This window comes from Scleropages formosus, chromosome 21 (assembly GCF_900964775.1).
Source record: "Scleropages formosus chromosome 21, fSclFor1.1, whole genome shotgun sequence".
Taxonomy (NCBI): Eukaryota; Metazoa; Chordata; class Actinopteri; order Osteoglossiformes; family Osteoglossidae; genus Scleropages; species Scleropages formosus.
The window spans coordinates 3,076,846-3,096,241 of NC_041826.1; the positions used below are offsets into that span (position 1 = coordinate 3,076,846).

The 19,396-nt window shown below is 45.1% G+C and overlaps 1 protein-coding gene across 1 annotated transcript; it reads right to left on the reverse strand.

Moving 5' to 3' along the window:
• Nucleotides 1–370: 370 nt before the first annotated feature.
• Nucleotides 371–17,772, reverse strand: kynu (kynureninase). The gene is made up of 14 exons (XM_018735583.2): nt 17,534–17,772; nt 15,158–15,349; nt 13,162–13,282; nt 12,873–12,955; nt 11,930–11,991; nt 11,768–11,839; nt 11,502–11,576; nt 9,228–9,374; nt 7,894–7,992; nt 7,459–7,532; nt 6,571–6,623; nt 4,345–4,430; nt 3,931–4,161; nt 371–932 (listed from the first exon to the last, which is right to left on the reverse strand). Exons 1-14 carry the CDS (start codon nt 17,658–17,660, stop codon nt 813–815), a joined length of 1,542 nt encoding a protein of 513 aa, XP_018591099.2. The 5' UTR covers nt 17,661–17,772; the 3' UTR covers nt 371–812.
• Between the last annotated feature and the right edge of the window lie 1,624 nt (nt 17,773–19,396).

Here is a 19,396-nt window from a genome sequence, read left to right on the forward strand (position 1 = left end):
CTGTGTCTGTGTGGGTTTTTAGGGGGTGCTCTGGTTTCCTCCCACAGTCCAAAGACATGCTGTTCTGGTAGACTGGTGACTCTATGTGACAGACAGAGTGTGTTCCACTGATGTATGGATGAGTGACCCAGTGTAAGTAGTGTATCTAGCAGTGTAAGTCACCGTGGTGAATAAGGTGTGTGGGCTGATAACACTACATAGAGTCCATTGGAAGTCGCTTTGGAGAAAAGTGTCTGCAAAATGAAGTGATGTCAGCGCTGAGCTCATGTGCATTAATCTGTCACTTAAGAACACATGTCCCACAGACACAGGGTAAAACCCATGCTCACGGAGGGCGTTCTGAGTAAAGAAGGCGCAGTGTGGATGAATCCAAGGTCTGCTGGATTGTCGTCTTTATTTATCACCTCGCAATTGTGGCTCTATTATCGCACACGTCTCCCAGCTGCTTTTTCATTAGTAAAATTAATGATCCCTGAAGAACTCGATTACATTATAATAACGTTTCAGACCTCGCTTTCTGCAAAAATGCGCAGGACGTCTCTGCTCGTTCTGGATAATGGTCTGTTTTGTACCGAGACACATTAACACTGAAATGTTTTCGTTTCCTGATGAATACAGTTGAATCAATTAAGACCAAATAACTGTAATTTTATTCCAGTGCCATAAGTTAGAATCAATTAAGAATGAAGCAGAGCTGTAAATATGCTCTGCATTCCTGAGCGACTCTGGGATGCATGTGGGCTTGTCTCGGCGCGGCTTGGCTCTGTGGCCTCTGTCCATCGTGGAAGGCTTGGAGCGCAGTTGCCATGGCGTCACAACGCCTCACAGGCCAGGACCTCCCTGAGCACAGCGACGAAGCGGTGGACATCGCGGAAGGAGTTGTACAGTGGCACTGGGGCAACGCGCAGAACATCGGGCTCACGCATGTCACACTGGAGGCAAACAGAAAGAGCAAGTGGTTCACAACATCATCCACAAGGTGGCACTGTTACTAAGGCATCTCTCATTGTTTTTACAGTAGAGTCCCATCATCCAGTCCCCGATCATCTGGCCTCGTATCCTGCCATCGGTACTGTTTGTCCTTTTTATGCGGGACGTTTTGAATGAAAATCCGTCCAGTTTAGAACTGCGTGCGGCATCAAGCAGTGACGTTCGACCCTCTTTAAAATGTCTTTTTTCACCTTCATTAGTTGTGTGCTGAGTTATTGTGACGTCGCAAATGACTGATGGGCAAAAAAGGAAGTAAGTTGTGGTTTCCATGGAACAGAAACGTGAAGTCTGGATGCTGACTGGATGCTGGGGAAAAAGCAAATATGTATGAAATTTAGCTTCTAATTTTGGGGCGTGGTGGCGCAGTGGGTTTGGCTAGGTCCTGCTCTCTGGTGGGTCTGGGGTTCGAGTTCTACTTGGGGTGCCTTGCAATGGACTGTCATCCCGTCCTGGGTGCGTCACCGCCCCCTCCAGCCTTACGCCCTGTGTGGCCGGGTTAGGCTCCAGCTTGCCGCAGCCCTGCTTGGGACAAGTGGTTTCAGACAGTGTGTCTGATCTTATAATTCTCGTACTTTATATTGGAAAAAGCACTATTGGTGATTAGAGAAAAAAAAAAAAAAAAAAAAATTAAATTGCACTGCGATAGAAAAATACTGCTCAACTCAGGCATCACGTAGTAGGCTGGGGGAGACAGGAAAACTCTGAAAACAAGAAAGTAGGTAAAGCATTGTATTTATCACAGACACACACACACTAAAGCCAATTGTCCTAAGCAGGGGTCATGGCAAGCTGGAGCCTAGCCCAGAGACATCAGGCACAAGGGGACACCAGTCCAGGGCCACAACTATGCACCCAATCACATAGCCAGGCAAAGGTACTGAAGGAATTGCAGGGCAAACACCTTGCTCAAGGGTAGTACAGCCAGAGGTGGGGATTGAACCAGCAACCTACAGAGCTAAAGGCAGCCATTCCAACCAGAACACCACTGGCCACTGCAACCCACAAACAAAAAAAAAAGAGAGTGGAAGAAAGGAAGAGCAATCAAAGGAGCCCTTTTATATGAGAGAGCATCGCAGTTTCACGCACAGTTGCAATGAGATGACGGATGGCTGGATCGCTAGAAGAAGCACCACGGTATCAGGCAGCACAACCCCCCGCCGTCCCCGTCCCCGTTCTGGCTGGACAGTCAGCGCTTAATTATTGTTGTAGCTCCTACTTGTGCCCAAAATGACTTGCGCTGCACGGGCAGCAGCACTTTTCCAAGGTCTACAGATGGATCAGGAATAAGTGTAGGGAGGATTTTCTGGCGCTCCACATGCAGCAGGAGTTAAAGTGCTTTCTGCCCTTTCTCTCTGCACTCGGCCAGGCTCCATTTGATAGAGTAAACAGAGTACTTTCTGCAGGTTGGGCCCACATGAAGTAAGCACACTGTACAGCGCTGCTCTATCAATACAGTCAGTGGAGCAGTACCTTTCTGAGGTTAGATTTATTCTTCTTGAGCACTCAACAAAAGGAATGTATGCAGTGCACGAGTAGGATTTCACGTGTTTTCATGGGTGGCATGGTGGTGCAGCGGGTAGTGCTCTTGCCTCACAACGACTCGGCTGTTTGGGGGTTAGGGTTGGATCTGGTTCAGTCTACAGAGTTTGCGTGTTCTCACTATGTGAATTTTGCCAGGGTGCTCTGGTTTCCTCCCACAGTCCAAAGACGTGCAGTTCAGGTAAACTGCTGATGCTAAGTTGTAGCTACCCTGAGATGGACTGGCATCCTGTCTGAGGTATACCCCCCTTTCCTTGAGCTCCAGAGGACTGCAACCTTGAGCAATACAAGCAGTTAGTGAGGAAGGTCACTCTTATTCATATTAATAAATGTACGCTATGCTTTATGGTGTGGAATGAAGGCAGTTGTCACACCCGCCATGAGCTCCTGTTGCCCCCTGTGGTGACAGGTGCAGCACTGACAGTCCAACGAAGTCCAGTGCTGCTCACTAGGTGGTCAGTGCATTTATTTCACTATTCTTATTTAAGTGATAACTTTAATAATATCTTTTGTGTGTGTTTCTTGTGGGATTTTGATGCGCAATATGACATAGGTATGTTGATAAAAGTACACTTGGTCAAAGTAAACACTTGTTTGCTCTAATACATTGCTTTGGAGAAAATATTCTGCTAAATTAATGAGGGGCAGCTGACAGTCTACTGGGTTTAAATCTCATTTCCTGCTCTAACACCCTTGAGCAAGGTATTTACCTTAACTTTTTGCCAGTAAAAAGAAATTACCCAGCTGTACAAAGGTAAAGCATTAGCAAAAGGAAAAAAGGAAAATGCGGCAGCTGGTAGTGGAGTAGTTGTTGCTTTTAGTACCAAAGGTTGCAGGTTCGAATCCCATCTCCAGCTGTAATACCCTTGAGCGCGGTACCTACTATAAACTATTCCAGTAAAATTACCCAGCTGTATAAATGGGTAAATAAGTTTACGTCGATTAACATTGTAAGTCACTTTGGAGAAAAGTGTCAGATAAATGTAACTGTATCATTGTTAAAACAAATCCTTTTACACTCTATTACCATACGATCATGTACCTTTCGCTCATGAATATCGGTCTGTGTATATTTGTGTTTACCGGTATACATGACCAACACACAGCATAACTACAACAGTGACAGTATCATGAATATTCATGAGTAGAAATGAAGTGAAATGGAATAAAGGAGGTGTACAGGTCAGGGATTCCTAACTCGGGTCATTTAGGTCCCCAAGGTGTGCAGTTTACCTTAAGCACTGGTGAAGGATTCATTCATTCATTCATTCATTCATTTCGCTTCATGCCCATGTTTGCTGAAGCCACTTCCTGCAGCAGCTGGGGTGTCACACAGCAGCTAAGTGATGTGTCCCATGAGGAAACCAGAGCACGGGTCCCTGGTGCGGAGATGTCACTCACAGCCACACCCCTCTTCTCCAGCTCCTTGAAGATGGTGCTGATGGGTACGGAGAAGGAGAGTGACAGCTGGCAACCGCGTTCGGAGGGCCGTGCAGGAGTCAGGATGCGCACGTAGGGCTTGCGCGGGTTTGCCGGGTCGGGGCTGCAGTGCTGCTGCAGCAGGTACTCCAGGTACCCGGTGAGGAGCATGGACTTCTTCCTTAGTGCAGCCATGCTGGTCTGGTTGAAGATCTGGAGGAGGACAGTGGACTATCGGTGTGGGGCTCCTGGCCGGCAGCTAATTAACACAACTAACAGGGTCACCAGAAGTTCCTCCTTTCCAGAACCTCCGCCGATCTCAATGGTCCAGCACCACAGCGTTGGCGGCGCCAGCTCACTGAGATGGCGTACGGAGCAGATACCTGTGTCGCTTACCTCCAGACTGGCCTGCAAAGGGCACACGAGCAAAAAGGGCTGGTTGGACAGTCTATATCCACCGACTCCTGGGATCAGTTCCATTTCTGCAAAATATCATACACAAGTTAAAATGAGAGGCATGTGACAAATTACATTAATAAAGTGTTCTCAATAAGTCCTCAGATGTGATTTTATTTACTCAGCTGGTAATTACAATGCAGGGGGCACAGTGGTGCAGCGGGCCTGGCTGGGTCCCGCTCTCTGGTGGATCTGGGGTTCGAGTCCTGCTTGGGGTGCCTTGTGATGGACTGACAACCCGTCCTGGGTGTGTCCACTCCTCCCCCTTACGCCCTGTGTTGCCGGGTTAGGCTCCGGCTCACCGCAACCCCACTTGGGACGAGCGGTTTCAGCAAATGTGTGCGTGTGTGTCTGTATAATTACAATGCTAAGTACTGCGGTATTCAGGTCACTTAATATTAATGTCATTTATGTAATTCTACTCTTGGATCGTGTCAGATACAGCCACTCAATTCAAATTATTTTTATAAAGGGCTCTTCTATCCGCACTCAGTCTGTGAGGTGTCTGTGTGGGTGTTCTCTGGGTGCTCTGGTTTCCTCCCACAGTCCAAAGACATGCGTGGGTGACAGAGAGAGAGAGTGTGTTCCTCTGATGTATGGATGAGTGACCCATTGTAAGTAGTGTATCTAGCAGTGTAAGTCATCACAGTGAATAAGGTGTGTGGGCTGATAACACTACACAGAATTCACTGGAAGTTGCTTTGGACAAAAGCGTCTGATAAATGTAGATAATAAAATACTACAGTATCCATGCAGTTTATAAAGCTCTAAGTATGCCTACTGGCCACAGAGAAAAGAAACAAAAAACTCCCAAATGAAAGGCAGGAGTGGAGAAAAAAAAAAAAAAAAAAACCTCTGGGGGTCCAAGTGCTACTGGCTGCCTACCCCCCTCCTGGACATTCTAGATTAAAAAAACTTTATGTCAATATACAACTAATAATAACATTGTAGCTGATCAATAACTTGATGTTTCAGTTCACACAGGTGCGTCTTGTCCATCATGGCATGTTTTATAATTGCTTTATCAATGAAGCAATTATAAAACATGGATGTATAAATATATAAAACATAAAAGTTTTAGTCAACACAAGTTGTGCACTTCTTCTTGGAATTTACATTACATCACTTCACCATACACTTTTTTCCAAAGCAAACTTACAACTATTTACCCATTTATACAGCTGGGTAATTTTTACTGGAGCAAATTCAGGGTAAATACCTTGCTCAAGAATACTACAGCTAGAGGTGGGATATGAATCTGTAACTTTTGGCCACAAAGGCAGCAGCTCCAACCACTATGCTACCAGCCCTGGTGCAAGCTTATAGACCTCATTAACCTGAAATTAACCCTTGTTCCTGTGGCTGGAGAGATCTGATGACACACACTGCAGATGTATACAATTTTAATACAAAAAGTAAAATTCAGCCCTGTGATGGACTGGCAGCCCATCCGGGGTTGCACCTAATGATTCTGGGTTAGGCTCCAGACTGCTGTGACCCTGAGCAGGACAAGCACTTAAGGAAAATGGATGGATGGATGGATGGATGGATGGATGGATGGATGGATGATTAGTCTTATGAGCTTAGAAGCCTGGTGTAGAGAATCTCGTGAAGCCTTATGAAGATGTGATGAAAGACATCCTATGTATGAAACATTGTAAAGGTGTATAATTTGAGCGGAACACAACCCGAGGATTCAGCCTCATCGAGATGATCTACAGATGCACTATGTTATGGCCCATACGCTCCACATGGGGGCAGTGCTCACCAAGCATCTGGGACCCTGAGCTCTTCTTTGGAGATTCTCCTTAAGCGATTCACAAGTCAATAACCGGGGACAAAAAGCTACTGCAGTATGCTGATTTACTAAATATGAATGAGCCGAAACGACCGAATGTCTCTTCGCGACTTTACGGGAGGTGAGCAAAATGGTGAGCCGGTGTTGCTTTTGGACAGAGAGAGGACCACACAGCGTGACTGATGAGCGTTGAATTGGAGCGTTCCCCTCTGGAGGACCCATATGAAACTAAAGTCCATACACAATCACAATGGGGCGCTTTGCGGGTCAAAGCCCGCGTTCCCCCGCTTTCGGAGCAGGCTGCGCTCCGGTGGCTCCCGTTCCGCAGAGATTGCAACGCAATGGCGAGTGTGTGAAAGGCGCATTACCATTGGTCATGTGAAATCTTGTCTTCAGTTCGTGGCCCCACCATCCCAGCAGACTGGAAGAGAAGACAGTAGTGCTGTTATCAGCAAGACCCTCTCAGTGCAGCACACGCGCGCACACACACACACGACGATAGCGGAAAAGAAACACACTCTTCATCGGCAGAGTATGAAGAAGGCCTTGATCTATCTGTCTATCTATTGTTTATTTATTAGATATTCATTATTATTAATGAGCTGTTTCTGATCTGTAGTTAATTATGTGTGTAGATTCTTCTCCTCTTCCATGACTGCAATCATATATTCTATACATAAATGCATTCCATTATCTATTTATTGTGTATTTATTATATATTTATTATTATTAATGAGCTGTTTCTGATCTGTAGTTTGTGTGTGGATCATTCTCCTTTTCTATGGTTGTAATCATATATTCTATACATAAATACAGTCAATTATCTATGTATGTATGTCTGTATTATTATTATTATTATTATTATTATTATTATTAATAATAATAACAATAATAATAATGAGCTGTTTCATCTGTACTCAAGTCTGTAGATTATTATCCTTGTCTATGGCTGTAATCATATATTCTATACATAAACACATTCCATATTTTCTTTCCTTCTTACCTACCTACCCACCCACCCACCCATCCGCCTTCCTATGGAGAACACCCAGGCCTGGAGATTTAAGTAAGGATCTCTAGTGTAATTAGAGACTGAGATGCCCTGCCTTCCAGCTAACGATTATGGCATGAGTCTTGAACCCTTTCCTGCGGAGTGCAGTGTAAAAAGAAGGGATTTCTAGAGCAGAACCCTTCTCCACATGGCGTGTCCGTTAATGACGGCGCGCAGGCGGCGGGCGGCTCGCGGTGGTACTCACGCTGGTTTCACACTGTGTGTGTGCTTCTCGTGGACGAAGGCCCCGGCCAAGCCACCAGCTCCAGAGTTCAGGTACTAGACAACGGAAATTATGCGTTTCCTTACACGTCCTCTGTCACGCTTCGCATCCCTGTCCTCCTTTGTGCGCCCTTACAATGCTGGCTATATAGAGCGGCGCGAGACGCAGCGCTGTATCCGCAGAGCGTGTCCACAATCACTGGCAGCGACCGAATGTACTGTATGAATGCTTTGCGGTGGAGCGCTCCGCAGGCCAGGTGCATTAGACTTATTTCCATTATTATTTGTCAGCGTATGTGCAAAGGCAGAGAATCTCAGGTGTTTATGGGTTTAAAATGGTTTGAACACATATGATATGATGCCAGGGCTGCAGTGGTTAATAGCGGAGCTTCTGGTGGCAGCAGAACGGCAACCGTACCTTGTAGGAGCACCAGCAGGCAAAGTCGACCCCCCAGTCGTGCAGCCGCAGTTCTGCGTTCCCCGCGGCGTGTGCGCAGTCGAAGCCCACGAAGCAACCCTTTGTGACAGTTTGGGGAGGAAATAAACCAACTTGCAATTGTATTTCCTGAACTGATGCTTTTCTCCAAAGCAACTTCGAGAGTTAAGCAAAGCTCAGTTATTTAGGCATTTATACAGCCGAGTCACTTTTACTGTACTAATTCAGGCCAAGGCTCCAGGTGGCTAAGTGGTTAAGGGTCCAGTAAATTCTGAGCTCATATTCCAAGAGCGCACCTGCTACAGATATTGATGGACATGTTTTAGTCCTTCTCTACAAATAAGCTAAGAGTTATTAAAAAGAGCATAGAGTTTTATTATAGTTAGATGCAAGATTTTGTGCATGAACCTTCTCCATGTCATGTATGTGTTTTTCTTTTTTTTTTTCCTTCCTACTCCCTCCACTCTCATAAACTAGAGATTTGGGCAGAGATATTTTAGGCCCTGCTTATCTCTTAGTGGATGGACTGATCAAAACTCCCATGTTGAACACTGAACACAGTCCTACTACAATCCCAGTGTCAACTCGCTGAGATGACTGACAATCAAAATAATGAGTATCCGGCTATGTCTTCCAGAACTCGTGATCCCGTGGATAAACCAGGGATTTTGAACCCGGGGCGATCTAAGGACAGAAGAACTGTTCGTAAAATAGCACTGCACCCAAATCCATCCCATATCCAAATATTCGGTTAATCCGGGAATGGCGGTTAGGGACCGTAGATTTAGACACATGGTAAAAGTAAAGAATCCACATATGTATATTAAATATTTTTGGATAAATTTTTACACACGCACTGCTTCCTGACAAGCACAGACTGATTCTGATTGCGCTGACAATGTTCTCAGCGACACATTCGCCGGTAGAGTGCAGTGCTGTGACACCACAACCGTCCGCCTTTCAGCCCCCGGTAGGAACGCTTTGCCCTGCTGGCTTGATTTTCAAAAGGGACAATTTTTAGATATCAAACAGCAATGGGTATGGGGGGAAAGATTTTTTTTTTTTTTCTTTTTTAAAGAAAGTGTGTATCACATCATTATGGAGTGAGATCGATAACCAGGTTTTAAGAGATTTAAAAGTTCCCAGAGGGACTCCGCTGATGAAGCAACAATAGTCCCTTGACTGTAGCTCTTCAATGCTGTTACATTAGTTCTGAAAATAGGCACGGCAGGGGGTAACGACGCTTGACACCTCGCTACAGCATCTTAAGCACACTCACTCCTTTTGGTAGTATTACTGCATCCTGCACGGTTTACCTTTTTGTGGCCAGCTCTGGTAATGGCAGGCATGTCGAAGAGCTGCCCCGTGTAGTACTGCACTCCGCCGAAGAGAACCACGGCTATGGAGTCCCCCTCCTTCTCAATGGTGGCCACGATGTCCTCCGTCCTCAGCGTGTCCTCGCCCTGTCGGACCAAAGGCATCGGTGCCCTTTCTGCTCACCGCCACTCAGTGCCGGCAGACAGTCATCTTTCAGACTGTACTGAAGTATCTGTCTGACCTTTAAGACTCGAACACATACAGTAGGATGTAGAAAGTGGAGTTACCGCTCATTTATTTTTAAGTGGACAGCTGCTGGTAGTATAGGAAGCCAAAATTCCCTGGCTTGATAATGCATTCTCAGCAGATGTCATATTTAATGTAGCACATAGACCGGTTTGCGCCATGCTCGTCTGTCAAAAACATATCGCGACAACGTACGACTCTGGGAGCCAAGGGCTGGGCATTTCGCTCTTTTATCTGTGCACCACAAAGTGAGGCAGAGGCACAAACCCTTACACCCCACCCCTGAAAACACAGAGAAACACAGAGAAACAGAGGCACAACGAGCAATACAGCATACCGAGACCATGTATCCAACACACATACGCAATCACTCATCACAGTAACTAAGCCATCATTAACACCAAACACAATACAAGCAAAGCCTACGAAAACATACAGTAAGTACATATACACTATGTGGCAGGGGATGCTGGAGAAAGGTCCCACCAGCCCACCGCAATTACATATTATATATAGTGTAAAACAGTACATTATATATAGTGGCAGCTGGGTGGACCCTTGCCATCCCAGTAAAAAGAAAAAAAAAAAACCCATATATATATATATATATGTGTGTGTGTATATACACACACACACACACACACACACACACACACACACACACACACACACACACACACACATATACTGTATATAGATCTCACACACACACACACACACACACACACATTGACTGAAGCCACTTGTCCCAAGCGGGGTCACGGCGAACCGGAGCCTAACCCGGCAACACAGGGCGCAGGGCTGGAGGGGGACAGGACACACCCAGGGCAGGACGCCAGTCCATCACAGGGCACCCCAAGCGGGACTCGAACCCCAGACCCACCAGAGAGCAGGACCCAGCCAAGCCCGCTGTACCACTACGCCCCCCCATATATAAATATATATACTGTATATACTGCATATATATATATAAATACGCACACACACACACACACACACACACACACACACACACACACACACACACAAAGATTAGTCAATAAGTATCCGCAATATTAGAAATCTGGCCAAATGCAAATTATTACGGACACTTTTCACTTATTCTTGCACATAAAGCATTAAGAGGGATTGGAGCCCACACACACACACACTCATTAAGAACACTTACACCACCATGTCCCCTTATGCTCAGCAGCTTGAATACGACGGGCACTGTACGTCCTACAGCCGTCCTCAGGAAAAGTAACACTCATTCGATTAAAAGCGACCATTCGGATTGTTGCTACAACATAACTACACTTGCCCACAACACGCTTGCAAGCAATTTATACAAGTTAAATATAGATTCATCAACCTTTTTCGTTAATAAACTGTACAACAGACTTACTGTTATAAGACTGACAGTCTTTGTTTACAGCAAATAAAGCAAAAAGAAACTGTTTGGCGAAGCCCTAAGGGCCCGCAGTGAGCAACACACACACACACACACACACACACACACACACACACACACACACACATCCATTTGGTCTCCCTTTGAAGTAATATTTCTACTCTATTCTTACCTCACCCTGGGGTGTGCACTACCTCAGTGCCCAGTACCTTGCGTCCTATGAAATTAAACATCTTAAAACTCGCGGTCTTGGAAGGCGAATTCTTATTTCACTCTTCTTATCTTTAATACACGTTGAGTCTTCCCCGCAGAGCGCAGCCCACACACGCTACGCGCTATCGTATTTTATCATAGTGATATTAGCAATAGTTTTATGCTCAGCATTTCCAAGGGGAGAAGCTGCGAGAAAATGTTTATTTCCACTTCAGCCACACACTAGTATTTTTGAACCTCTCCTCTTTTGCCTCGCTTGTGTGCATGTGAGATGAAGTTGAACACATTGGCCAAGCAGTGATTCATTTTTAAGAAGCCTTCATTTAAAATGTAACGCGAGTCAATGTCACAGACACGTTCGGCTGGTCTTTGGCACCCAACACACACACACGTGTGGGAGATTGCGAGAATGCAAGCGTACCTGTCTGGGCTTCACGAGCAGCAGGCTCTCCTTGGGCTCGCGTCCGCGCAGCCGTATCTGGGACTCCACGGCGTACTGTTGGGGTCACATGTTTTGACACATGCGTCACAGTCAACTCCAAACAAGCCGGGGGGTGGAGATGAGGCCTCGTGAATATTCATCGAGCGGCGGCGCTGCGCCACAGAGATGTGCCTAAATGTAAATGACGGCGGCGGAGTTAGGAAAGGAAACGCTAAGCCGGGTCCACGCCGGGTTCGTTCGCTCACGTGGTCCGATGGAAAGGCCTTGTCCTCCATGAGGATTTTGTGTCGCTCCGACGTGGGTTTGTAGAAGGAGAGCTGCGTGTTACACACGTGCGTTAGACCCACGCCTGTATGGACAGCCACTGACACACCGGAGAGGCTCAAAAATAAATAAGACTATTTTACCAGCAGAAGGTGCAAATTAACAGTCAGGCCATTCATCAGCGCTATTTCTTCAGCCTTTGCTCCTAACCACAAAAAAAAAAAAAAAAAAAAACAAATATTAAACATTAAAGAAATACAGCGGAACGTGAACGATCTTGTTTCCCGTTCATCACTATCACAATAGCTAAAGCAGAAATTAAACGCTGCACAGTGTGTCGACCACGTCCCCCGCGAGCCCCTGCGTAGACCGTTGTTCTCAATCAATACTGGGATAGAGGGAAGATGAAATTACTTTTTTTTTTTTTTCCCTCATTTTTAGGGTCTGTCAAAATGTCAAGTGAGAGAAAACTATGACTTTTAGTTATTGATTTTTAAATCCTGCCACAAATGTACTCTGCCTCAGATGAACCAAACAAGCTACGGCATCTCGTTTAATTTCGCAGACTGCGTTCTGCCCGCTGCTGTCAACATTAGGCCAGGTCATGAGAGGCAGCTTTACACGTGGTAATAAGTGTCCACATAAGGAGAGCTTTAAGAGATATTAAGTCCATACGCAATCATATCACAGTTTCGCCTTGCAGAACCTGTCCCTGCAAGTCGCCTTGCACAAAGGCGTCACCTAAATTAATTAATTAATAATTAATTAATTCTTAATTAATAATGATTATATCAACTGATTGATGATCGATGATCAAATGATTATATCAGAATGCAATAATAATAATGATCCCCACCTCCGGCTGTAGTACCCTTGAGTAAGGTACTTACCCTAAATTGCTCCAGTAAAATTACCCAGCTGTATAAATGGGTAAATAATTCTAAATAACATTGTAAGTCACTTTGGAGAAAAGCGCCATCTAAATGAATAAATGTAAATGTAAATGTCAATAATAATAATAATAATAATAATAATAATAATAATAATAATAATAATAAATTACAGTCATTATCACATTGACCTCACCCACAATGTTTGCCATGAGACCTTCTATGGTGTTCTCAGCCCAGGCCCAAGGGCGACTTCCTGTCGTATGGCCATGAACCCCCCTGTAAATTTTCAAGCAAACACGGTAAGAGATGATTAGATTGATTCAGAAGATACTGTAGAAGCAACCTGTTCCATCCAGCACCAGTTGGGTCTTGCACAACACCAAGAACTTATTTTGGCTCCGAACATTCGTTGGGATAGCGCTTGTAAGGGCATTTCAAATAACGAGAGCATCCCTGGGTCTGACAGCACTGCAATGGCTCACATTTTCTCCCACTTGTCCAGCTCCTCCTCGATGTACGTCTTTACTCTCTTCGGCTGAAGTCCTAGAGAGTTTCCTGCAAGGTAGATGCAGTCCTCCGTGGCGTCCGCCACCGAGTGATCGGCTGTGGGGGAGGGTGAGCGGCAAGCACAGCATCAGCCTGCCTCTTCCTGCTTCCTTTGCGTTGTTTGGAGGGAACCCCTCCACTCCGTTTAACGCTGGGACTCAGCTCCTACAATACCTTGATTTTTATTTAAATCCTTGGGCTGTTCACAACATCGGGGGTGCCGCTTATATTAGGTACCTCCTGTTTTACGTAGTGCAGCCTTGTGAAAAAACTGCAGCAGTTAGTGAGAAGAGGTAAAATACCCCCAGAGAGCGTAACCCCACACACAGCACCATGGTAACCACATGGTAAAGTGGTAAGTTCTCAGCCACACTATACCCTGGAAACACTTAATATTACTACATGAGGGGCTTTCCTCTATTACTAGGTCCATCAGATATGCAGTATTACCTGTGACACTGAACAGGGGCACAGTGGATAGTGCTGTTGCCTGGGCTGCGCACTGGGACACAGGTTCAATCCCCGCTCATTCTGTGTGGAGTTCGCAGCCCGGAGACGTGTTTCAGCTGAATTGGTGAATCTAATTTCCCCTTAGCGTGTAAAGGTGACTGGGCATGTGTTATATTACTGTACTGTCTAGATGTGTGAATGACTGTAGGGAGTTTACTGTGTATCAAGCACTGTAAGTCACCTTGGATACAGTTAAAATAACAAATGAAAACATAAGAAGTATTAAAACAAACTGTATTACCAGGATTGCATTCTCCTTTTAAAGTTTTACAGTACAATTATTTGCATTTTTATTTAAAATGAGTGTCAATGTAATTAAAGGTGCAAGGATTTTAAATCTTCAGATATTCCTAAACTAAATGGAAGACTGGTCTGCTTAATTTTACATTTGAAACTCATTACATTTATTCATTTAACTGAGGTTTTTCTCCAAAGAAATTTACAGTGTTAAGGCACCTACAGTTATTTAGCCATTTATACAGCTGGGTAATTTTACTGGAGCTATTTCAAGTAAGTACCTTGCTCAAGGGTATTAGAGGTGGGATTCAAACCTGTGACCTTTGGGTCCAAAGGCAGCAGCTCTAATCACCGCAGTACCAGCTGTCCCCTAATGATTTGGTCATGAGTTATCTTCATTTCCTTTGGCTTTATTAATTCCGTAGCAATATTTTGTTGTGGTGGTCTATATTTGAATTTTCCCTCAGTAAAAACAGTGTATGGTATGACCCAAGGGATGACTTTCCTTCTGATAGAAAAAAAAAATTAACATTTAATCTCTGTCACAGTTTAATCTCTGTGACAACGGTAGGTGATTACGTTGTAAAAATATTTTAGTTCTTGTCCTTGTCATGTAGAGTATGTGGATGTAATTCATAACAGTTATGCTTACTTCTTTATGTTGCTTATATTTTGTTTAAACATCTGCCTTTAGATCTTTTGGAAACATGAACCAAGAGTCTCAGGTAAAAAAACCTGTCTTTAACCACAGTGTCTGTGCCACAGTCATACTGCATCATTATTATTTTGCATTTAAAATAACCCCTTGTTCAGCGGAAGGTTGCAGTGGTCCAGAGCCTATCCTGGAAGCATAGGGTGTGAGACCCTGGATCACACACACACACACAAACAGCAGACAATTTAGAGTCACCAAGCCACCTGAAATATCCATCTGTGGAAAGAAACCAGAGCACCCAAGGGAAACTCAGAAACACAGCAGAACATATGAACTCCACACAGAGTAAGCTGGATTCAAACCCACGTTCAAACCGAATGCCAAAGAGCATTGAGGCACCAGTGCTATCTGCTGTGCCACCTTGCCAGGCCAAACTGCACCAGCTGATCAAAATGAATTCCAGTTCATGAATTCCGGCAATGAGGCTATGAGGTCAGGTGCTGGGAAGACCGGTGGTGTCGTTCACTCACTGAAAGGCAGGTCAGTCACTTTGGGTATCAGGAACTGCTCTCGGAGGTGTTGTAGCTCATCGTTGTGGTCAAGGTGAGAGGCCAGCTCCATGGAGGTGGGGCTACAGCCCAGCTCAGATGCCATCTGCACCAGCACCTCCTTCGAAGAAGAGGTAGGGAAAACGTCCTCCATAGCGTCAGCTCCACAGCAGGCTGTTCATCGAAAACATAGAGGAACCGTGGACTCGTCACATCTTTCAGCGTCAGCAGGTTCACCTATGCCGGTGTGGGTCCGATGTGATAGAATGAACTCCCTCTGTCCCTCGGAACTGCTGAATCCCTTTCAGCACTGAAAAAGGTCTCAAGATGCATCGCATGCAAAGCTAGTTCTTTCCTGATCTCCTAACAGCTCCATATTCTTGCATGGCACCATCTGTCACAATCGCCGTAGCATTTCCTGTATAATTAAGGTATATTCTAAATATTCTATAGAAATTCTCTTTCGTAATGTGTGCTGAGAAAAAGGTGGTGTTGGACACATTAACTGCGTTTTGACAATCGTGTGTCTGCATCTCTTTGTTGTGAAATGCACCTTAGTTTACTTTGAGTTGTACATTGCTTTGGAGCAAAGCATCTGGTAAATGAATAAATGCAAATGTGACATCTTTCCACTGGACCTCACTGTTCTTTTTGTACAAGCTCTGGTCACATGGCAGAGTCCTTAACACTCGTTTGCATAATACAACGTTAGAGTGCTTTCTTTATTAACTTCTGTCACAGTAGCAATGTTGCCTAAGATGTGAAAATCAGCACTTCCTCAAAACTCAAACATGAAAAAAAAAGGGGAAAAATAGTAGTTTTATACTGTGGACTCATATAAACTGATGAGTAAAGCGGCTGGGTTGTGAAATACAAGGCCTTGTGTTTCCTTGTGAAACATGGTAACACACACACACACACACGCACACACACACACACACACATACACACACACACACACAGGAACCACTGTTGTATGGTATATGTGCTGTTTCAGTGCATAACTCTAGTAATGAATTTAGAGAAAATTTTAATGTTGTGAACACTATTCATCCAGCTCTAAAAACTGTACACAGTTTCCACGTTCAAAAAAAAAAAAAAAAAAAAAAATACCATGTTCTGTCTTTTGGGTTAAATATGTGCATAGAACTGTGTTGTGGCTCAACTTTGCACTGTGTTCAGAGGGCAGCTGACTCAGCAGTCAGGGCCCTTTGTTGCTTTGCTACTCAGACCCACTTCCATTCATTCTACATACTGTGTAATACTGTCACTGTGCTCTGCACCCATTTAGATGGTAAACACTGATGTGCTGTATTTCACACAAACTGCTCAGGAGTTTTTCTGTTTTTTTTTTTTTTTTTTTCTTTTCACATTCTGACAACATTTTCACAGACTTTTGTGGAACTGCACAAACTGTAGGCCTCATGTATGTTACCTTTTACTATACAAAAGCCACTTTACAGACAGGCCACACTTCATCCACTGTCAACAACCGCTTGTCCTGAGAGGGGTCATGGCAAGCCGGAGCCCATCCTGGCAACACAGGGTGCAAGGCCGAAGGGGGAGGGGACACACCCCAGATGGGACGCTAATCTATCACAAAGCAGGGATCGAACCCCAGACCCACCACACAGCAGGCACTGGCTGAACTTGCCACACCACCACACCCCCACAGGCCATACTCCTAAAGCAGATTATAGTAGAGTGGTGTATCACACCATATCTTATTTGTACACTAATTTAAAATTAAATTCAATTAAAGTTTTACTTTTTCCTGGTTAAAAAATTAATTTATAATTTACATAATAAGGATGCAAGGGTCAAGATTTGGGAAGGGTGTATTTTCTTAATACTACTACTGTTACAACTACCACTACTACAAGTACTAGTACTACTACTACTAATAATAATAATAATAATAATAATAATAATAATAATAAGAAGAAGAAGAAGAAGAAGAAGAAGAAGAAGAAGAAGAAGAAGAAGAAGAAGAAGAAGAAGAAGAAGAAGAAGCATTGAAAACTCCGAAACTGCTGCTTTACACTTAACTTACTTAGGGTCTGCTAAGACAATAAATAAATGTAATGGGAAAATTACCCAATTGTTGCAGGTAAACGCGCAATTTAAATAAATAAATAAATAAATAAATAAATAAATAAATTTAAAAAAAAAAAAAGTCAAACATTAAAGACACTGATTGACGGCGACTGATGATCATGTGTACGTATCTGTGATGTTCGCTAAACGAACAGTCCGCGTCGCGCACACGTGGTCCTGTCACACTCTTTAGCTGAACTCGGTGCGCGAGCGCGCGGCCCCGCAGCATAACAATGCGGCAGAGTACAGTACCGTACTTACATGTGCGCAGACTAGGGCGGGCTGGTAGCTCGTAGCCGCGGCGTTCGGTGCCACTCGGCGTGTGCGCTGAGGGGGGAACGCAGGAGGGGCTCGTGCGCGCGCTTTCGCCTCCCTCGTCGCTGATCATTGTCCCCTGGGACTGGGTCCAAAGGCAAACAAACAAAGCGGGATCTTCGCTCGCGGCTCGGCTCGGCTCGGCTCGACACTGCCGGGTTTAAACAGCAGAGCGCCATTGGCGAATCAGATGCACGTGTTTGGGATGCTTCCGCTTTTGAAAACATTTGTATAAAAATCGAAAGCACTCGATGCTGGAAGGTGGACGAAGCCCAGCCTCAGCGGTGGGAAGTGTGAAAAATTACTCTCCAGAATAGCAGCGCAGCACAAAAGGCCATCATACTCCATTATTATTATTATTATTATTAGTGGTAGTAGTGGTTAGTAGCAGTGTACTGTGACCCTTATTATTGCACACACACATTTTCAGAACCGCTTCTCCCATACGGGGTCGCGGGGAACCGGAGCCTACCCGGCAACACAGGGCGTAAGGCCGGAGGGGGAGGGGACACACCCAGGACGGGACGCCAGTGCGTCACAAGGCACCCCAAGGGGGACTCGAACCCCAGACCCACCGGAGAGCAGGACTGTGGTCCAACCCACTGCGCCACCGCACCCCCCCTTATTATTATTATTATTACATTTTTTTAATTTTTATTAAAGTTAGGATACCAGCACCATCTTTGTGTTAATTCTGGGTGAGCGACCTGATTAGGATCCTACAACATGAGCGGGATTCAAACTAACAACCTACACCGTGTGTGTCTTTAACTGCCGTGACACCTGCAGGCTTTAATGATGTACCGCTCTCCGGGGACCATAAGATTTATGTAATAATGTAATAATCATCCAGTTTCCTTCTGTGCTGCCGCAGTTGGGGAAATCGTTTTCCCGACCGAGAGAGATGGGAATCGCCTGGAGGGGAGAGAAGTTAAAAGTCTGAATGTTATCACGGCTGCCAAAGGGACAAAGATCAATGTTCAGTTGTTGGGCAGCTTCCCAATCAATCAGACATTGCCAGGAAGACCTTGAGAGGGAGAGGGGAGTGTATGAAAACACCCCTTTTGCAAATGGAGAGTAGAGCCCAACTGAGAAGTGTGTGTACTGCACACCACACACACACACACACACACACACACACACACACATTTTCAGAACCGCTTGTCCCATACGGGGTCACGGGGAACCAGAGCCTACCCGGTAACACAGGGCGTAAGGCCAGAGGGGGAGGGGACACACCCAGGACGGGACGCCAGTCCGTCACAAGGCACCCCAAGCGGGACTCGAACCCCAGACCCACGGGAGAGCAGGACTGCGGTCCAACCCACTGTGCCACCACACCCCTACTGCACACTAAATTGCGGTAAAGCTCATCTCCATGTGAGGCTGATCTCCAGCCGGGCGCTGTCCTTCACCAACACACTGCACCGCCTCTGCAGCATGTTGTTAAGATATAGCCTTAGTAGATAGCGATTTAAAGATCAAATCTGATGTCATGCTGGTATTTTGACCCTCTGATGAGCCAAATTTTCTGTGCATCCGTTAATTAATAGGGCACTAGTGCCATACGCTACTGGACACACACCTGTTTTCAGTTGGTGCGCACACACATTTAGGGGTATGGCGATGCACTGTCAACTGTGGGGCAGTCCAGGAGTAAGACTGTCTTATAGCCAGTAGTATGGATAATAGGATAATTTGACCTCCCACTTTGTGCTGCACCTACTTACCCTAAATTAATATAGTAAAAATTGTGAATTGTAAAAAAATTTGCATTATGATTACAGTATAGAGTGGTTAAAGACCATA

Excerpts from the sequence above, each read along its gene's own strand:
- kynu (XM_018735583.2), bottom strand. The coding sequence starts at position 17,660 with ATGATCAGCGACGAGGGAGGCGAAAGCGCGCGCACGAGCCCCTCCTGC. Across the intron at positions 6,624-7,458 it reads ACACACAGTGTGAAACCAGC|TCTGCTGGGATGGTGGGGCC; the intron begins GTGAGTACCACC and ends CTTCTCTTCCAG. Across the intron at positions 933-3,930 it reads TGGAGAAGAGGGGTGTGGCT|TGTGACATGCGTGAGCCCGA; the intron begins GTGAGTGACATC and ends GTTTGCCTCCAG.